Genomic DNA, 15,444 nt, shown 5'->3' on the forward strand with positions numbered 1-15,444 from the left:
ATTTCATCAAGACAGCTGATTTTAACTTTGTGCACGTCTGATTCAGGAGATTAAAAAAAAATGTAACGTGCATTACAAGTTGCCTGTATGCAGAACAAAAGTAATTCTACCTACTAATACATGATCAGTATCTGACTTGTAAGTACATTTCCCTTCAAAAGGTTAATTTCCCTTCAAAAGGAGATAAACAGCTTAAACCTAGAAAGAATAACTCCCATTTTACTCTTCTTCAGTGTGTTTAAAAGCCTTACAGTATTCAACTTTATTATACTTCTACAACTGTAATAGCATTAATACAAAGTAGTATTACTCCTTTTTCCACAAATACTTCAGAAGAGGCACAGCATGAGAAAGGCTCCTAAACGGTTTAAAATTTGAACTAAGAACAGAATAAGCAATGCTTTGACATTCAGTACACTAAATCTTTCCTCACCACACAAAACTCACTAGTTACCCTTGTTGCCACTGCTTCCCATTCTGATTTATAGTGGAAGGATGAGACAGGAAACAGTGACAGGATTTAACTTTTTATATTAATGTCCTTCCAAGCCACTACAAACAGAAATTGAAACCCATCAACTACTTATTTTAATTTCTCAAAACACTGTTTTATCTGTACAGTTTCTAATGCACTTACATTTACACTGAGATTCAGTTATCACACCTTAGCAAGTAAGTGCATGTAGTAGTATGCCAGATAGGCAGAAGAACAAATGCTTTTACCTAAACTTCCTTCCAACTGTTTGAATGTGTTGGAACACCTCGTAAATACAAGTTTTTGTTTTATTTAAACAAAAAAAAGGTTATTTTGTTTAAATAAAAACAAACATTTTTTGTTGCTAGACAGTCACTCACTAAGATATACAACTTGATCACTTGTCTAGATTCTTAATCTGAAACAGTATTAATCCATTTCAGCTCACTGTATCCTTATTACTATACATATATCGTTCTCAAGTACTCAATCACAAGCATCAGTTAGACATATAGCTGGGGGGGTGGGGAAGCCATCCTATTCTCAAGAAGCAAGTATATGACAATGAGAACAGTTTCAATGAAATAAAGACCATACCTAAATATCTAATGGATGAATGCAAATCAAAACATGACCGCTAAATAGGGAGAGAGGCACCAGGCAGGGGAAAAATAAAATAAAATTTTGATGAGGCTATCCATCACACAACTGCATTCTGTATTCAGTCACGTGTCAAAAGCACAATGGAACAGAAGTGCTTTAGGAAAGCAGAACTGGTTCTTTAATAGCAATTACAAGAAAATGGGAAGAAAAGCCAAAACAACTAAAAGGCCAGTTTGAAAAAAAACAACCAACTGTGATTACTAGCTTACACCACAAAGACTTCAGAAATGCATAGCTGCTATTAGTTTCCCACTGAAGTAAGCCAACCGCAGTAAAGAGGAATGATTCCAGAGTAGCAGTGTTAAAGACAATTGTTCAGATTATAAACACAGAAGCTTGTATCAATGGAAGATTACATTAAGTGCCCAACAATATTAATGAGTTGTTCATTGAAGACATTTTCCATTTACAAGTACCTCTTACAAAAAAAAAAAAAAAATCAGTAACAGACTAGGGAAGCATTCAGGAACACAGCAAACATCTGTTAAAATGATGACAAACGACAAGATTAAATTTAGATGTAGTTCCATTAAAAAGATGATTCCTCTGCTGTTGCAATAATCTTATAAAAACCCTTTCATTAAATCACTTTCATGCTGATTCCTTTTTAATGCAATTTAAACTCATTAAGTTAAATGAGCACTCTTATTTGCAATAAGATAAACATAAATAGTGTTTTTATGCTTGCCTACCAGGTTAATCACCCTTTCAAAAATATTGGAGTTCTATCTGTTACAGAGTACTTACACATTTAGAAGTTAAGAGTTGGTTACTCTCTTTACTTGGATAAGTCGGTCCCTGAAGCACACACAAATAAAAGTACAATGTTTAACTTCTGTATTTTTTTCCACTTATAAATGCTAATACTCTCTCTCAGATACATTTTCCTACTGCTTGGATAAATGATGCAATTACAAAAAAGACATTGTCCTGTCTTCAGTATGGAACACTAACAAAATCATTAAAAGCAGCTGTAAGAAATCCTAAGGCACTAAAAGAAAAATGTGTTGTAAGGCTTAGTGTCACAACTAGCTGTGTATTTTGGTTGTCAGATTTCAGCTGGTGCCTCCATTTTTCCTGTTTGTTTTCACAATTGTCTTCTATAGAGCAAGAATTTTTTATCACAGATTGGGACATGCAACTCATCCTACCACCTTTTGCACCAGGTACATGAAAAGGGATTAGCTGAAGATTCTATCAAAGCACATAGTTTTTTGGAACAAATGACATTTTCTTTCATGAAAAGGGCCAGTGCAGGTACCTATTATCAGCCTTTTTCTTTGTGGAGTTTCAGTGTATATCCTCACTTATACAAAGAAAAGAAGATGGGAGTTGAAGAAATGGAAGTTCCGAGTGAAGCCACATAGAACTTTCCAGGATTGATCACAGAAGTGGTAACTACTGAATTTGCTTCTGCTGTGCAAGTTAAAAGCAACTGTAAACTGAAATTAAAGCAGTGTACACATGGCATAATACTACAGCAAGTTTAGGCCTATCTAAAGAGGTAAAAATTAATCCTTAGTCTTTTTATCTTCAGAAAGGACAAGACTATGGTCCTGTTACTTCAGCAAAGATGTGCGAGAACAGCTCTACAACAGTTACGACCCTTCTGAAGATCTCGGAACCACTGTGTGTTTGGGTCTGCTGCATTTACACATTCCTGTTTCATGAACAGCAGAAATAAGTTAGCAACAACGTGAGGAAACTGTATCACTTCTTAGGTTGACAGTGCTGCTAAAGACTTACCTTCTCCCTCATTGAGTTAGTAAACTTCCAGGCTACTAGATTGGTGTACTGGGGGTAGGGACAACATGTTCTCTTGTTTCATTTCTAATGGCGACACCAGAACTTTCTATAAAACATTCAATTGTATAAAACAGTCAAATGCTTTAGAAATTGAAATTTCTTTTTAAAGAAAAGGAAGTACAACCAACCAACATTGGAAATGCAGCAAAAATTCAGCTAGAATGAGCAGGGACAGAACTTCTACAATTTTATGGCTGCTGAGTGCCCACTGACTGGCAGCTTCAAAGCAGATCAAAGAACATACTTGCACATCTCAAAGGATCAAGGCAGCCAGAATAATTCTACATCTTCATTTACAGGCTTAGCAGTGAGGGCAACTAAGAGAACTTTGGGACTGAGCCACCACTTACGTCTAACTTCAAGCAAAAGATAATCTTGCCTGGCCGCTTTTCTGTGCGGCAAAAATTTCAGCGCTTGTTGTTCTGGCACTCATCACACCCAGTCCACTTGATAAAACATTTATATTACTTCAAGGGATCCCAGTCACCATCAGCAGTGAATATAAAAGGAGACAAAATGCAGCCGATCATGCTTGTTACAGTGGCTAACCACCAAACCCAGAAATGTTTCCATTCCTTCATTAGGTAAGGTTATACAAGTTAAACTAGAACTGAATCAGCCTTGACTTTATTATCTTTGAAAGTTACATTAAGAAACAACCCTATCGCTATAGCACAGATCTCCTACCATATTTACTATACCACAAGTGCTTACACATAAACATTGCTTGCATTAATCAATTAATGTACTTAAAGAACAGAGAGCAGTTATTTTTAAGGAAATCACTATCATAATAAAGTCACAGAAGTCAACAATATAGTTGTGCTTTTTTCTTAAGAGTAATGTGAAACTACACAAATTTGCTGTAGTTTGTAACATGCTATGTGATGACACCGGTGTCCCAATATCATGTCATTTTATTATATTTTTTTATAGAGAGAGTAGAAGATTTGGTCCTAAAGTTACTTCAAGGAACCTGGAAGACCAGAGACATACACTCAATTTTTATATGAACACTTATTGTTAGATATACAGTCTCAGATATGTATTGTTTCCGAAACAACAGAACTACACCAGCTCAGCTGTGCTGGTAATTGGGACACTTATTCATAGGTCTATCAGACAGAAGGTTAGAACATGGGAAAACAGAACAAACAGGAGTTTAAACAAATTTCATAATAGAAATTATGATATTTTCCAGCAAATGCCTTAATTACCATATTGTTCAGGTCTGCAACTTCCCCATCTACCTTTTAAATCCTCTACTAGCATATATTTAAGTGAAGTATTTATGCATTTAACAAAACCTGTCAAAACCTTTTATTTACCAATAACATTAACAAATTGGAAGGAAACGGCACACATGCTGTTTTAATACTAGGCATAAAAGTCAATGTTCTCAAAAACAACGTAGCTTGCATAAGGTAAGATGTCTTCACAGTATGGCTCCCACAAGAGGCTATTTGTTAACCACAGTAAAGTAGTATCTATAAAGAAAGAGATTCCTAAAAATAATTTTAATATAACAGTACCAGAAACAGACTAACCATGTGATGTTCAACAGAAGAAAAAACTCTCATTTATATCAAAACATCTCTTCAATCTCTCCAATGCCAAATAAAGAAAAATTATACAATTGCACTAGTTACTGAAAAACTTGCAGAAACAGTCTTGCCCATTGGCATCAAATTTAAGCACAAAAAGTTTAGTGTGGGGTTTAGGTGTTGGTTGGTGGGGTTTTTTTAGAGCAAGGAAATCAGCGACCCAAGTCAGTCAGTAATTTGTTCCATACCAGTTATTTACCTTTTTGGTGCTTATATAAAGTACCAAATTGACTATAAAATACTCCTTGGTTTCTTCCAACCACACCAATTCAACACAGACTTTACCCTCTGAATCTGTATAGTCTATGGTATAGATATGACCCATGTAATCAAAAAGGCTGGATGCCTTGGAAGACAGTTCCATGCAGACTGGGGCACTGAAACACCAGAAGGGCCTTCCAATTTCATCCAAGAGAGTAACATCCATCACACAGCAGTCCTACAAACACAAGCAGAACAGATTCCTTCTGTATGCTATGGCACAGTAAGTAGATCTGTCCCTAATTTTAGGAGAAATATCAAGGGTTCAGAGAGCCATTTTTGGTATGAAGGTTAAAAACTCAAAATTCAATTGGTAGTGCTCCACTGACTACTACAAAGCAACAAATACTTACAACAAATACAGCTGGTTTCCTACAGACATCAAACACTGTTCTACAGAACATAGCACTACCAATCTAAATCAGGCATTGTTTCTTCAGTTTAAGCCTTTTACAGCTGTGTTTCTCTATTATTCCTGACCTTACCGTTCAAATTATGATAGTCCTTTCAATATGAGAGAAAGTTAAGTTTAAACTCCAGTGCTAAACCTGTATGAAAGCAGCAATGTTTGCGAAGATATTCAAAAAGACCACCCTCAAGGCAGTGTGCACACACAACAGTTACCCTTACATGCCAGCTGTGAATGAAAGTTGTACAGCACTTTTTGAATGGCTGCAAGCTTCAGTTTCCAAAAAGGTAATATTAATAGATCTTTCTACCTTCCAAATAATTCTTCCTTTTAAAAATTCCTGAAAAGATTTCTTTAGAACACTACACAATTACATCATTTTATAATGCTAAAGTTAGGATGCCAATTCTTGGGCACTTGCAAACTGGTGGTTTCATACAAGCCTTAAAAGCATATGGGCTGTTTGTTGTCATTAATATCAGCTGTTACCTATGCTCATGAGTTCTGAATCACTAAATGAATCATATTATCTTAATTATGCTGTATATGTGCATTACTTCCAGGAGTACACTATGCTCCAAAAGCATAAACAAACCAACATCACATATTTCATGCCAAAAAAATAATTTGAAATGCTTTATTTCACTGCACTACATAGTTGTACTTCTGTTGTTTTAACATTTCTTTCACTATTACTGTACTTCTGCCAAACAATGCAGAACAGATGGCACAAACATGAGGTAATGTGATACATAGAGTTTTCCTAAGTTTGTTACTGTAGTCTGTGATGAAAACACAAAATTCAAACCAAATCTGATTATCATTTAGTAACATATGAGCTATAAATTTACTTGAAACAAGAAAGAATTGCTATTCTCTGGTTTGACGTTTTGCATATCAAAGCCGAATTATGAAAAGTAAAGCAGGGTGGCCTAGAGTGTTGGGGTGCAGTTCCCATGTACTTCTAACTATCTGTACTTCAGCAATTAATTTTTTTTTAAAAAATACCCAGAAGTGCCAAAAAAAAGTTTTGGGTTGTTTTGGGTTTTTTTTTTTCCTTAGAGTATTGGACAAAATTCAAATAAAATCAAGGCAGTGGCATGTTCTACTGCTGTGGCTGATTTTATTTGGCCTTCACTTGCTTTAAGAGTTTGAGAGATTTATGTTAAAAGCCAAATTGAATTCTACCCAGAGCTATGTGTTGACATGTGCAATCTCTCACCACAAAACAAGGGTTTAAAAAAAAAATAAATAATTGACATTATTTATTTTTTCCTAGAAACAAATATTCACTATAACTTATGCTGTAAGCACATAGGACAGAGCTAAACTAAAGACTACAGCCATAGCTCTCTTCCCTCTGACAGTTAATTTCCCCGATTTTTTATTTGTTACTCATGATTATTTTCATGGAAGAAAAATCCTGCCAAGCAGCCATAAATCATACAGAATCATGGATTGGTTTGGACTGGAAGGGACCTTTAAAGATCATCTAGTCCATCCCTACCTTCCACTAGATTAGGTTGCTCACAGCTTCATCCAACCTGACCTTGAACATTTCCAGTGGTGGGGCATCCACAGCTTCTCTGGGCAACATGTTCCAGTGCCTCACCGCCCTCATGGTAAAAAACCAAAATTCTTCCTCATGTCCAATTTAAATGTACCCTCTTTCAGTTTGAAACTGTTGTGCCTTGTCTTGTCACTACAGGCCTTGGTAAAAAGTATCCCTCAGTCTTTCTTATAAACCCCCTTTATATATGGAAAGGCTGCAATAAGGTCTCCCTGGAGTCTTAATTTTCTGATAGCTGCCTAACTCAACAGCAAGATTTCCTACCTCCTATTGTATGCTTTTCACACAAATGAAGCATATTCTGTAATGATGTGCTAAGATCCCACTAACTTTAAGCATGCAAACAGTTCTAACAAAATTAATGGGATACACAATATAAGTCTAAAACTTTTCAGAAGCCTCAAAAAAGCAACTATTAGTCATTATGGTTCTCAATGGAACATTCATGGCAATTAATAAAAGACACCAAACAACTGCCTCAAAAACATTTTCTTGTTAGCTCTTATTCCTTATTACCCAACATATAATACTTTTATTAAAAGACATAGGGGAAGGATTTGTTGTTCTTTTGAAAACAAACACCCAACTCAAAAAAGCTTAGTACAAAAAAAAGAAAAGGCAATGAGCAAACTTGTCACTATGCAAACAAGGTATTTGAAGAAAAAAAATTGCTGTGAATGGAAACTATAATCCAAGCTCAAGCGTAGTTGATGTTTCCAAAAGAAACTAGTAGATTACTAAGTTTTAAGATATATTTTATATTTCTCATTGCATAGGAAAGCTGACTGACAGTGTAAACTATACAACAAGTACATGAATGTCTATGAGCAAAACAGTACGTTACCACTCTGTATTCCACTCCACACTTATGCAGGATTAGCAGAAAAAACTAGTTTCATTATTTATTTTTTCCAAAGTAAGTGCCAAAATTGAAATCAAGTGTTGAACCAGATCATTTTTCAGTAGTGCTTAAGTTACATTTATCAGAATTTTTGGTACCTCTGAAATATTCATGTAGCTGATGTACATTTAAAAATATGTGCCTTCACCCTATTGCAAAATCTACAGAACCACTCTCAAACTTTAAAATAATTATTTTAGGAGTTTTATATAAGAGAACAAGTGAGAATTCCTCTAAAACACAGTTAATCCAGCTGACCCATGTACATGACTCAAGTTAGGTGCTGATTGCATGAATGCAGACTGTAATTACTGCCTGTACCCATTGGCATTTTAATATTCTCCAAGAGTTTCTAACTTTCATTGCACACATATGCTACAACAAAACTGCACAGTATTTCCCCAGGAGTTCAAGACTTACTGTCTGTAGAAAATACAAAATCAAAAACCCCCACAAACAGCACATCTGCACCAAATTTTTTGCCCAGCATTTCCAAACACTGCTGGTTTGTCACAGCATCTTTGCTAAGTAGAAAGCACTAGAGTCATCACACATGCATAATGGCTCTATCATGCAATTTAGACTCTAAGACAGAAAGGACACAACTTTTTTTTCTCATAATTCACATCATATTTGCAACAAAAACATTTAAATTAGTATATTTAGGATGCATAAATATAATCCTATTTTGAGATAAGCATTTCTGGAAACAATATTTTGACTGACCTTTACATTGCCTTTAAATACATCTGTTTCCCAGGATAAGCCAAGTGTCCCAATAAGAGGCAAGTGCTTCGTATTATCCTTGAAACTTACGACTGTGAGCCTCAAATATCCATTTGCAACATCACCTGAAGATATTAATAATATATAACATTACTACAAATGAAACTAAGCCCAAGTACACTGTAAAGATGCTCCCTGCTTCTCTCCATGTCTTTAGTTTCCTTCCACTCTCCAATAAGGAACCTTGACAAAAGCTAGGTATCAAGCACATTATAGAAAATTTAAGTTGTAGTGCAGGACTTTGATTCTGTGATCCACAGTAGAAGCAGCAGCTAAAAAAAATTTGGTATATTTGAGTATAAAAATCTGAATTGCACCTAAAAGACTTAAGCAAGGATGCAGGAGTAAATTTCACATTCAATATTTCTGTTTCATGCCACCAGTGCCTCCATCACTGCCCATCCCCCAGAAGTCAAGCTCAGCACATAACACATGAAATAAATTATGAGATACCCACACACACCCCCACATTGAGGTAACTCAATCTTACACAACAGGGTACAGGGATAACTGTCAGTCCTCCCTGAAAAGGATATCGCAGCATTTAAACTGACAAGCATTATTCCTTGATTTGAATCAAGTTTTTACGTTATGGATTTGTTAATTTTATAAATAGTTTACCAAAGCTCACTTTCATTTTTTTGACAGAATTATTAAGGTGGGGGGTGGGGGGGTGGGGGTGGGGTGTTTTGGTTTGGGGTTTTGGGGGGGGGGGGGGGTTGGTGTGTGTGGGAGGTTTGGGGTTTTTTGTTTGGTTGGGGGTGGGGGGTATTTTATTATTACACACAACCCTATTTCTTTGGTATGTCTTCCTCTCCCCTCAGAAAAGATCAACATTTTTTAATTGTTCCTTTTAGTTGTTCCTTTTTCCCTTACTATCAGAAGGCTAAAGTTAACCAGGGAGTCCAAAAGTCTAATTGTTATAATATCCCCCAATTATAAACAGGATCTCTGACTACACACACAAAAAAAAAGAAGTGCACCACATTGTGACACAAGCAGATTTCTTACTAGGACTTCCCTTAAACAAATACCCTTGAACAAGGGATACTCTCTTAAAAAAGAAAAAAATCCCAAACAGAAGCACTAGAGACCTCAAAGAAAAGAAGAAAAAAAACCAAAACAAAAACGGCAAACAAACAAAAACACCCAGAACAGAATTAAGTATCTAGCACTTTCAAGAGACAGACCGGAAGGGAGACAAAGAATTCCCCGGAAAATACTGTCTGAATCCAGTAGCAGGGCCTGGATGGTAAGCTGGTAACTGAAGGGGCTTGTAAAGGTTTAAGATGCAAATGGCAAAAGTGAAAGAAGAGAAGTGTTTTGCCTGTGGTTCTTCAATCAATCCCAAGTAGCAGCATGAGACTGCAGACAGAAAAAGCAGCATGAGAAAGGCTAGCTTTAGGTTAAAAAGCTAAAGCTTGTGTGAAGGAGCAGCAAAAGCCTTTGCCTGGTGGCTGCTGAAAGCAGACAGCTGGAGGCAAAGTGACAGAAAGAGAGCCCACAGTCTACCAGAGAAGCCAGAAACCTCCAAATTGGTACCATGGGGCCAAGCAACTCTCAAGAGATGCCTGGCCATAAATCAATGCTGGAAAGACATCACTCACAAGCAGGGAGTGAAAGAATGCTTACTGTGTGGAGGAAGCAGCCCAACACATGACAGAGGACAGAAGCAGCAGGTTTTTCAGTACAGACACAATCTGGAACAGAAGTGCGAATACAGTGAAACCAACACAACTATGCCCAGGAAATACTTTATATGGTTGAAAGAAAATGCATCACTCCAGACAGTGACACCCACTGTCCTTCCAGTGAAGTCCCAGCGAACTCAGAGGAAAATGTAAGCAGAATTCAATTTCAGGATCCAGCTCAAACTGCAAAAAAAGGCTATTAAGTTGATACCTACCCGAACAGTTCAGTTACAAACCTCAGTAAATCTAAGCCAATTACAAGATTTCATTCAAAACAGAAGTATTTCAGATAAACAGTCAAGCTTTACTGAGTGAACACTGAAAGCCTGCATTTAAAGTTGAGCTTTTATACAAGAGACTTTAAACAACATCAAGTCAACAAGCATTTTTTCCAAAGGACCACTCAGTTACCTGCAATTCAGATTTGAATGGAAGGAGTTATTCCTTTCACTCATTCAAAAGAAATGGAATAATAACAGACTGAAAAAAGCATATTGGTAATAAATTACTGAAGCCCAGGACACCACTGGTATTGCATGGCATTAATAACATGAACTGGTGCACTACCAGATGGGTCACCTGGCTAAGGTATAAGTTATAAATCCCCTATGGCAGTTATTTCTTAACTTTAAGCCAGAATGGAAATAGGTGACACAGATCAGTAATCTCAAAGTTTATTATTCATGGGTTAGTTAATCCAGTCTTTATAATTTTTTTTTTAATATAAAAGCTCTGTTGCAGTACTCATATCCAGAAGAAAGAAGTATGCCTAGAAATTAGCAAGAAGCACAAAGTGCTAAATACTGAAATCTCATCTTCCTCATCCCAGTCACATGACAAAAGAAAATTAAAGGGCAGAGCACGCTATGTTAAACATACCAAGGGAACCACAGAGGGAGCAAACTGGACAGGGCTTTCTACAGTCTCATCTAGAATTTTTTCATTATTCCCTTATAGTATCTAGTCCAGAGTTTATGCACAACACGTATAGCAGCAAAGCAGCCTTTTAATCAGTATAGGTTACAGGGAACAAGTATTTCCAAATAAAGGGAGTACCAACATAGAGAACATATATCATTTAGACACATCTCAGAGGAAACAAACAAATAGCTTAATAGTTCAAAGGCACTTGTTTTAGCTAAAAGCCAAGCAAGTCTGCCTTGCTAACCAAGCCTTTGTTGCAAGTTGTAATTTGATTGTTATTTTGACAGGGAAGACTGTGCTTAACACTAATTCTGGTGGCAACAACTACCCTTAACATGCCAAAACAGTCATTTAAACTCACAAATTCATCATCAAGGTCAAGCAAAACCATGTCAAATACATGATGCCATGGTTTACAAACAAATCTTGAAAAAGTTCTAAACACACAAAAATGACCCTTAATATTTTGCCAGGCCAACACATCAGCAAGGAGTAACGCTGAAAAGTCAAAGCTTAGACCACCACATGGCTACAAAGCTATGCTTTAAAAAATTGATAACCTAGGTAAACATATTTCAAGAATGTTTATTAAAAAGCTAGATGTACTATTCATGGCTTCTATGAGTCATATGAAAAGCCTGTCACAACTTCCTGAAAACAAGAAAAGTTTTCTAATACTTTCAAATTTAATTTGAAAGTATTTAGTGTATTCACCCTACAGTATCTGTCAACAAGACCATATTACCAATTCTGTTTAAATGGAAGGAAGTATAAAATAAAATGCTAAAAAGCAACCAAAACAGAGTGGCAAAACAGTTAGATACTGCAGTGCAAGTATTATTAACAGGAAAAAAAAAAAAAAAAAGATCTGAAGCCATATATACTCCATCCACTTGGTTCAATGAACTGCAATGTAACGTCTGTAATTTAATGTTAAGAATTTTGCAGAAAGAATTAAAAATAAAGCAGCAAAATGAAAGACAACATTAATAAACACTAATAAAAGGAGACAACAATAAAAATAAATGTGAACAAATAATTTGGTTATTCTGCAGATTAACAAATGGGCATTGTTAACCTAGCAGTGTCTACAGCTTCCTAATGGAAACAAATATATAAAACCCCAGGATAACAGCAGACAACTGATCTGTGTCTCAGGTCGTGAAAAGCGTCATTGTCACGTCACATTCACAATTTAAAATAAATCTGGATCAGTAGAGAATTTTAACAAATAGCAAGAGTTCTTAACTATGCCTGATGCTTCAGAGCCCTCCCAGAAAAATGGGACAAACAGTATCATTAGAACAGAGCCTAAAACCAAAGTGCAAACCATTAAATACAACCAGCTTGGATAAACCTACACTTTTGGCCACATTCAGAAACATCATGTTTAGCAGCAAAAGCAGAGTGAACAACAAATTACCGCAAAGATATGTGACAGCAGACAGCCATAAGCTGTCTCACTACATCATTTTTGAACACCAATTATAGAAGAAATCAAGCATTTTCAGGAAGGAATTATTGTTCAAGTACATGGAAGAGACTAGATGACAAATGAGCTTATTGCCTGCACAACCATGGCTTCAGCTGGCTGATGTCCTGTGAGAGCAGAATCTAGCTGCTGTCATACTGCTAAAGGACATAAAACCAAAACATTTCAGAAAACACTCGTGACCATAAAACAGATTCTCTAACTAGCAAAGGGAGACGGCATCATGACTGTAGCTCCTGGACATTTGCTACAATTTGCATAAACATCAGCTTAATCTTTAACAGAAGTAGCTTCTAAGTGGCAAAAAGGGGTATCAACAAAGAAAGTGTGCCACATACTGCTTTCTCTTGTACAGCTGTATTGCTAGGAGCATACAATTACCATTTTAGAACACAAAGCAGGACATCCAACTGAAAAAAAAATTTTTTTCAAAAAAAACCCACCCAAAACCAAAACCCCAACCCTCTGGCCAATTTGCAGCGGGAAAAAAAAAAAAAGAGGCTATAAAGAGGACTTCTGTATTAAACAAATACCTCAGGAGAGTTTCTACACGGATAGAATTTCACTGAAGTTTTACCCTATTACTCTATTTAAAACTTGGAGCTTTTTGGGAATCTGGAAACATGCATGTTCCAAATTCAGAGGACTAAAACACTCTACACTGTGCACAAGGCTACAGTCCAAACGACAGTTCCTGAAGTCATCAAAGACAAATTTAAAAAAAAAAAAAAAAAATTGTCCTAGGGGAATTTGTTCTAACACTGTAAAAGCACTGAAGCCTGATAACAGTGCCCTCTACTGTCTTCAAAAACAGTATTTTCTGAAATCAACAGAAAGCTCATCAGTACTGTTACCAGAAAAATTCTGCAGTGTTTGATTTTAATTGTTTAATTTGAAGTTTAATGTTTTAAATCTGTCTCTGCTGACAGAAAGACAGCTGTGTAGCTGTAGGCCAGGTTGTGTGAAGTTAAGTCAAGAGAGATTGCCCATATATTTTGCAAAACTCTACTACAATTATGAAATTGGGCTGTACATGAACAGCAAGGACAGTCAATCATGTCTCATTAAAAGAAATGCTAAGAACTGAAAAAAAGTAGCAGTTAAAAACAGTCACCAAAATTTTTTATTACACAATGAAAGAATGTCAGAATAGGCAACCTTAAGTTAGCCTAAATATAAGCTATAAATCTTAAACTTCACAGTATCTTTTACAAGTATATTTAAATAATTAATATGCCAATGCACCTAAAGTATATTTGAGAAGAATTTTACTGGAAAAGGTCTCCAAACTTTATGAGGACAAAATCACTCTCTCTTATAGTATACAAGTGGAATGAGTATCAACCTGCACCAAAAACTGTGCCACTGCATTACTAACTCAGCACTGAGCTGAACAAAAATATCCTGACAATCTGCAGAATTTACCATCTCAGGCCTGACACTGTGTCAATGTAACAGCAGATAGACTTTCATATAGAGCAAGCTTATGACACCGTACAACACACCATGCTGATATTAAAAAAACCACACAACGAACAAAAAGATAGCTTACTCTTAAAAATCCATTTCAATTTCTCTCCTTAAAACAGAGATATTGGATATAATAGAGAAAACATAATAGCAGGGATCATTTTAAAAACAGACGTTACTGTTCTGTCAATTCTACCTCTTCTGCAGAAGAGGCTCCTGAATTTTTCACACAGGTAGGTGCAGCTCCCACCATGGATATCTAGATGCATATTGTAGCCATGCAGTCCATATTCTGGATCCACATCATCCAATACAGGTTCACTAGGTGGAGGGTCATATTGACTTAAAAAAAAACCAACAACAGAATTAAGCAAGTGGGAATTACTTAATAGAAAGAGATATGCTAAATAGCCTTACACTGAGACTATCATCTTAGGAGAGGTTGTAAGAAGGGGAAAAAAATTATTAGAAGATACAACTTCTCTTCTTTACTAATGTTTTTGAAAATCAAACATCTCTAGTTCATCATATTTCTTTTCAGCTGTCTAATACCTCTAATCAGCTAGCCAGCCTAGCCAAACGCAGAGAATATGGCAGTCAACTTTAAAAGGTACATCTGTTAAACTCAAAAATATGGACTTGTTTACACATACACGCATATACATACAAAAAAATAAATCTAAAAGCCAACTAGCTATGGACTTATCTGGAATAACAGTTAATGAATAATTGTGTCTGTGTTTAACGTAGAAGATAAACTACCGCACACAAATGAGCATAAGAGCCCAAACACCTGAGGCAACTGAGCAGCTTCTACATAGCATCCTATTTGGTAGCAAGAGAGACAGTGTTAAGCTTCACCTTCTGTGTGAAAAGAGCTATACTGAGTTATAGAAGGCACATAAGACTAGCAGTAGATACAACAGTATCTGAGCAGAAAGCTGAGGAGGTAAGCTGGAGGGAAAATAAATCCCCAGAATCATCCTCTAAAGCTAAAAAACTCTCTTTTAAAACAATTTACAGTGTATAAACAGATATTATATTATACACCGCAATATACACAGATACTTCACAGGAAATTCACCTAGTTTTTCAATAGGACTGAAAGATAAATGCAGGCACCTTAACAGTTGACTAGAATTTTTCTCTCCCCTCTTACACAGCTGAAGATTAGTTTCCTACTGCCTCAAATGTCTCCCTCTTTTCTAGGTCTTTCAGATAGGAAGAAGGAATTAAAAAGTACTTGTGAAAAGGAAGAACATATGGGCACTATACTTTGAACTTGCTCAATACATCAAGCACTAGTACACTTGTGACTAAATTGTCTCCTTAATATCATAACAATGGCAACATTTTAGTATGAAAATACTTCTACAACTTTGTATAAAGTTA

At 36.0% G+C, this 15,444-nt stretch overlaps 1 protein-coding gene across 3 annotated transcripts in view; it reads right to left on the reverse strand.

The window, feature by feature from the left end:
- Positions 1–233: 233 nt before the first annotated feature.
- Positions 234–15,444, reverse strand: part of FBXO15 (F-box protein 15) — a 30,069-nt gene continuing 14,858 nt past the window's right edge. For all 3 annotated transcript variants that reach the window (XM_037380759.1, XM_037380757.1, XM_037380758.1), the window contains 3 exons: positions 14,249–14,394; positions 8,416–8,540; positions 234–4,987 (listed from right to left, as the gene is read on the reverse strand). In XM_037380759.1, coding sequence (XP_037236656.1) covers positions 4,718–4,987; positions 8,416–8,540; positions 14,249–14,394 — 541 coding nt within the window. In that variant the 3' untranslated portion in view covers positions 234–4,717. The remainder of the gene's footprint in view (positions 4,988–8,415; positions 8,541–14,248; positions 14,395–15,444) is intronic.

Source organism: Falco rusticolus, chromosome 3, assembly GCF_015220075.1.
Source record: "Falco rusticolus isolate bFalRus1 chromosome 3, bFalRus1.pri, whole genome shotgun sequence".
NCBI classification, from domain to species: domain Eukaryota; kingdom Metazoa; phylum Chordata; class Aves; order Falconiformes; family Falconidae; genus Falco; species Falco rusticolus.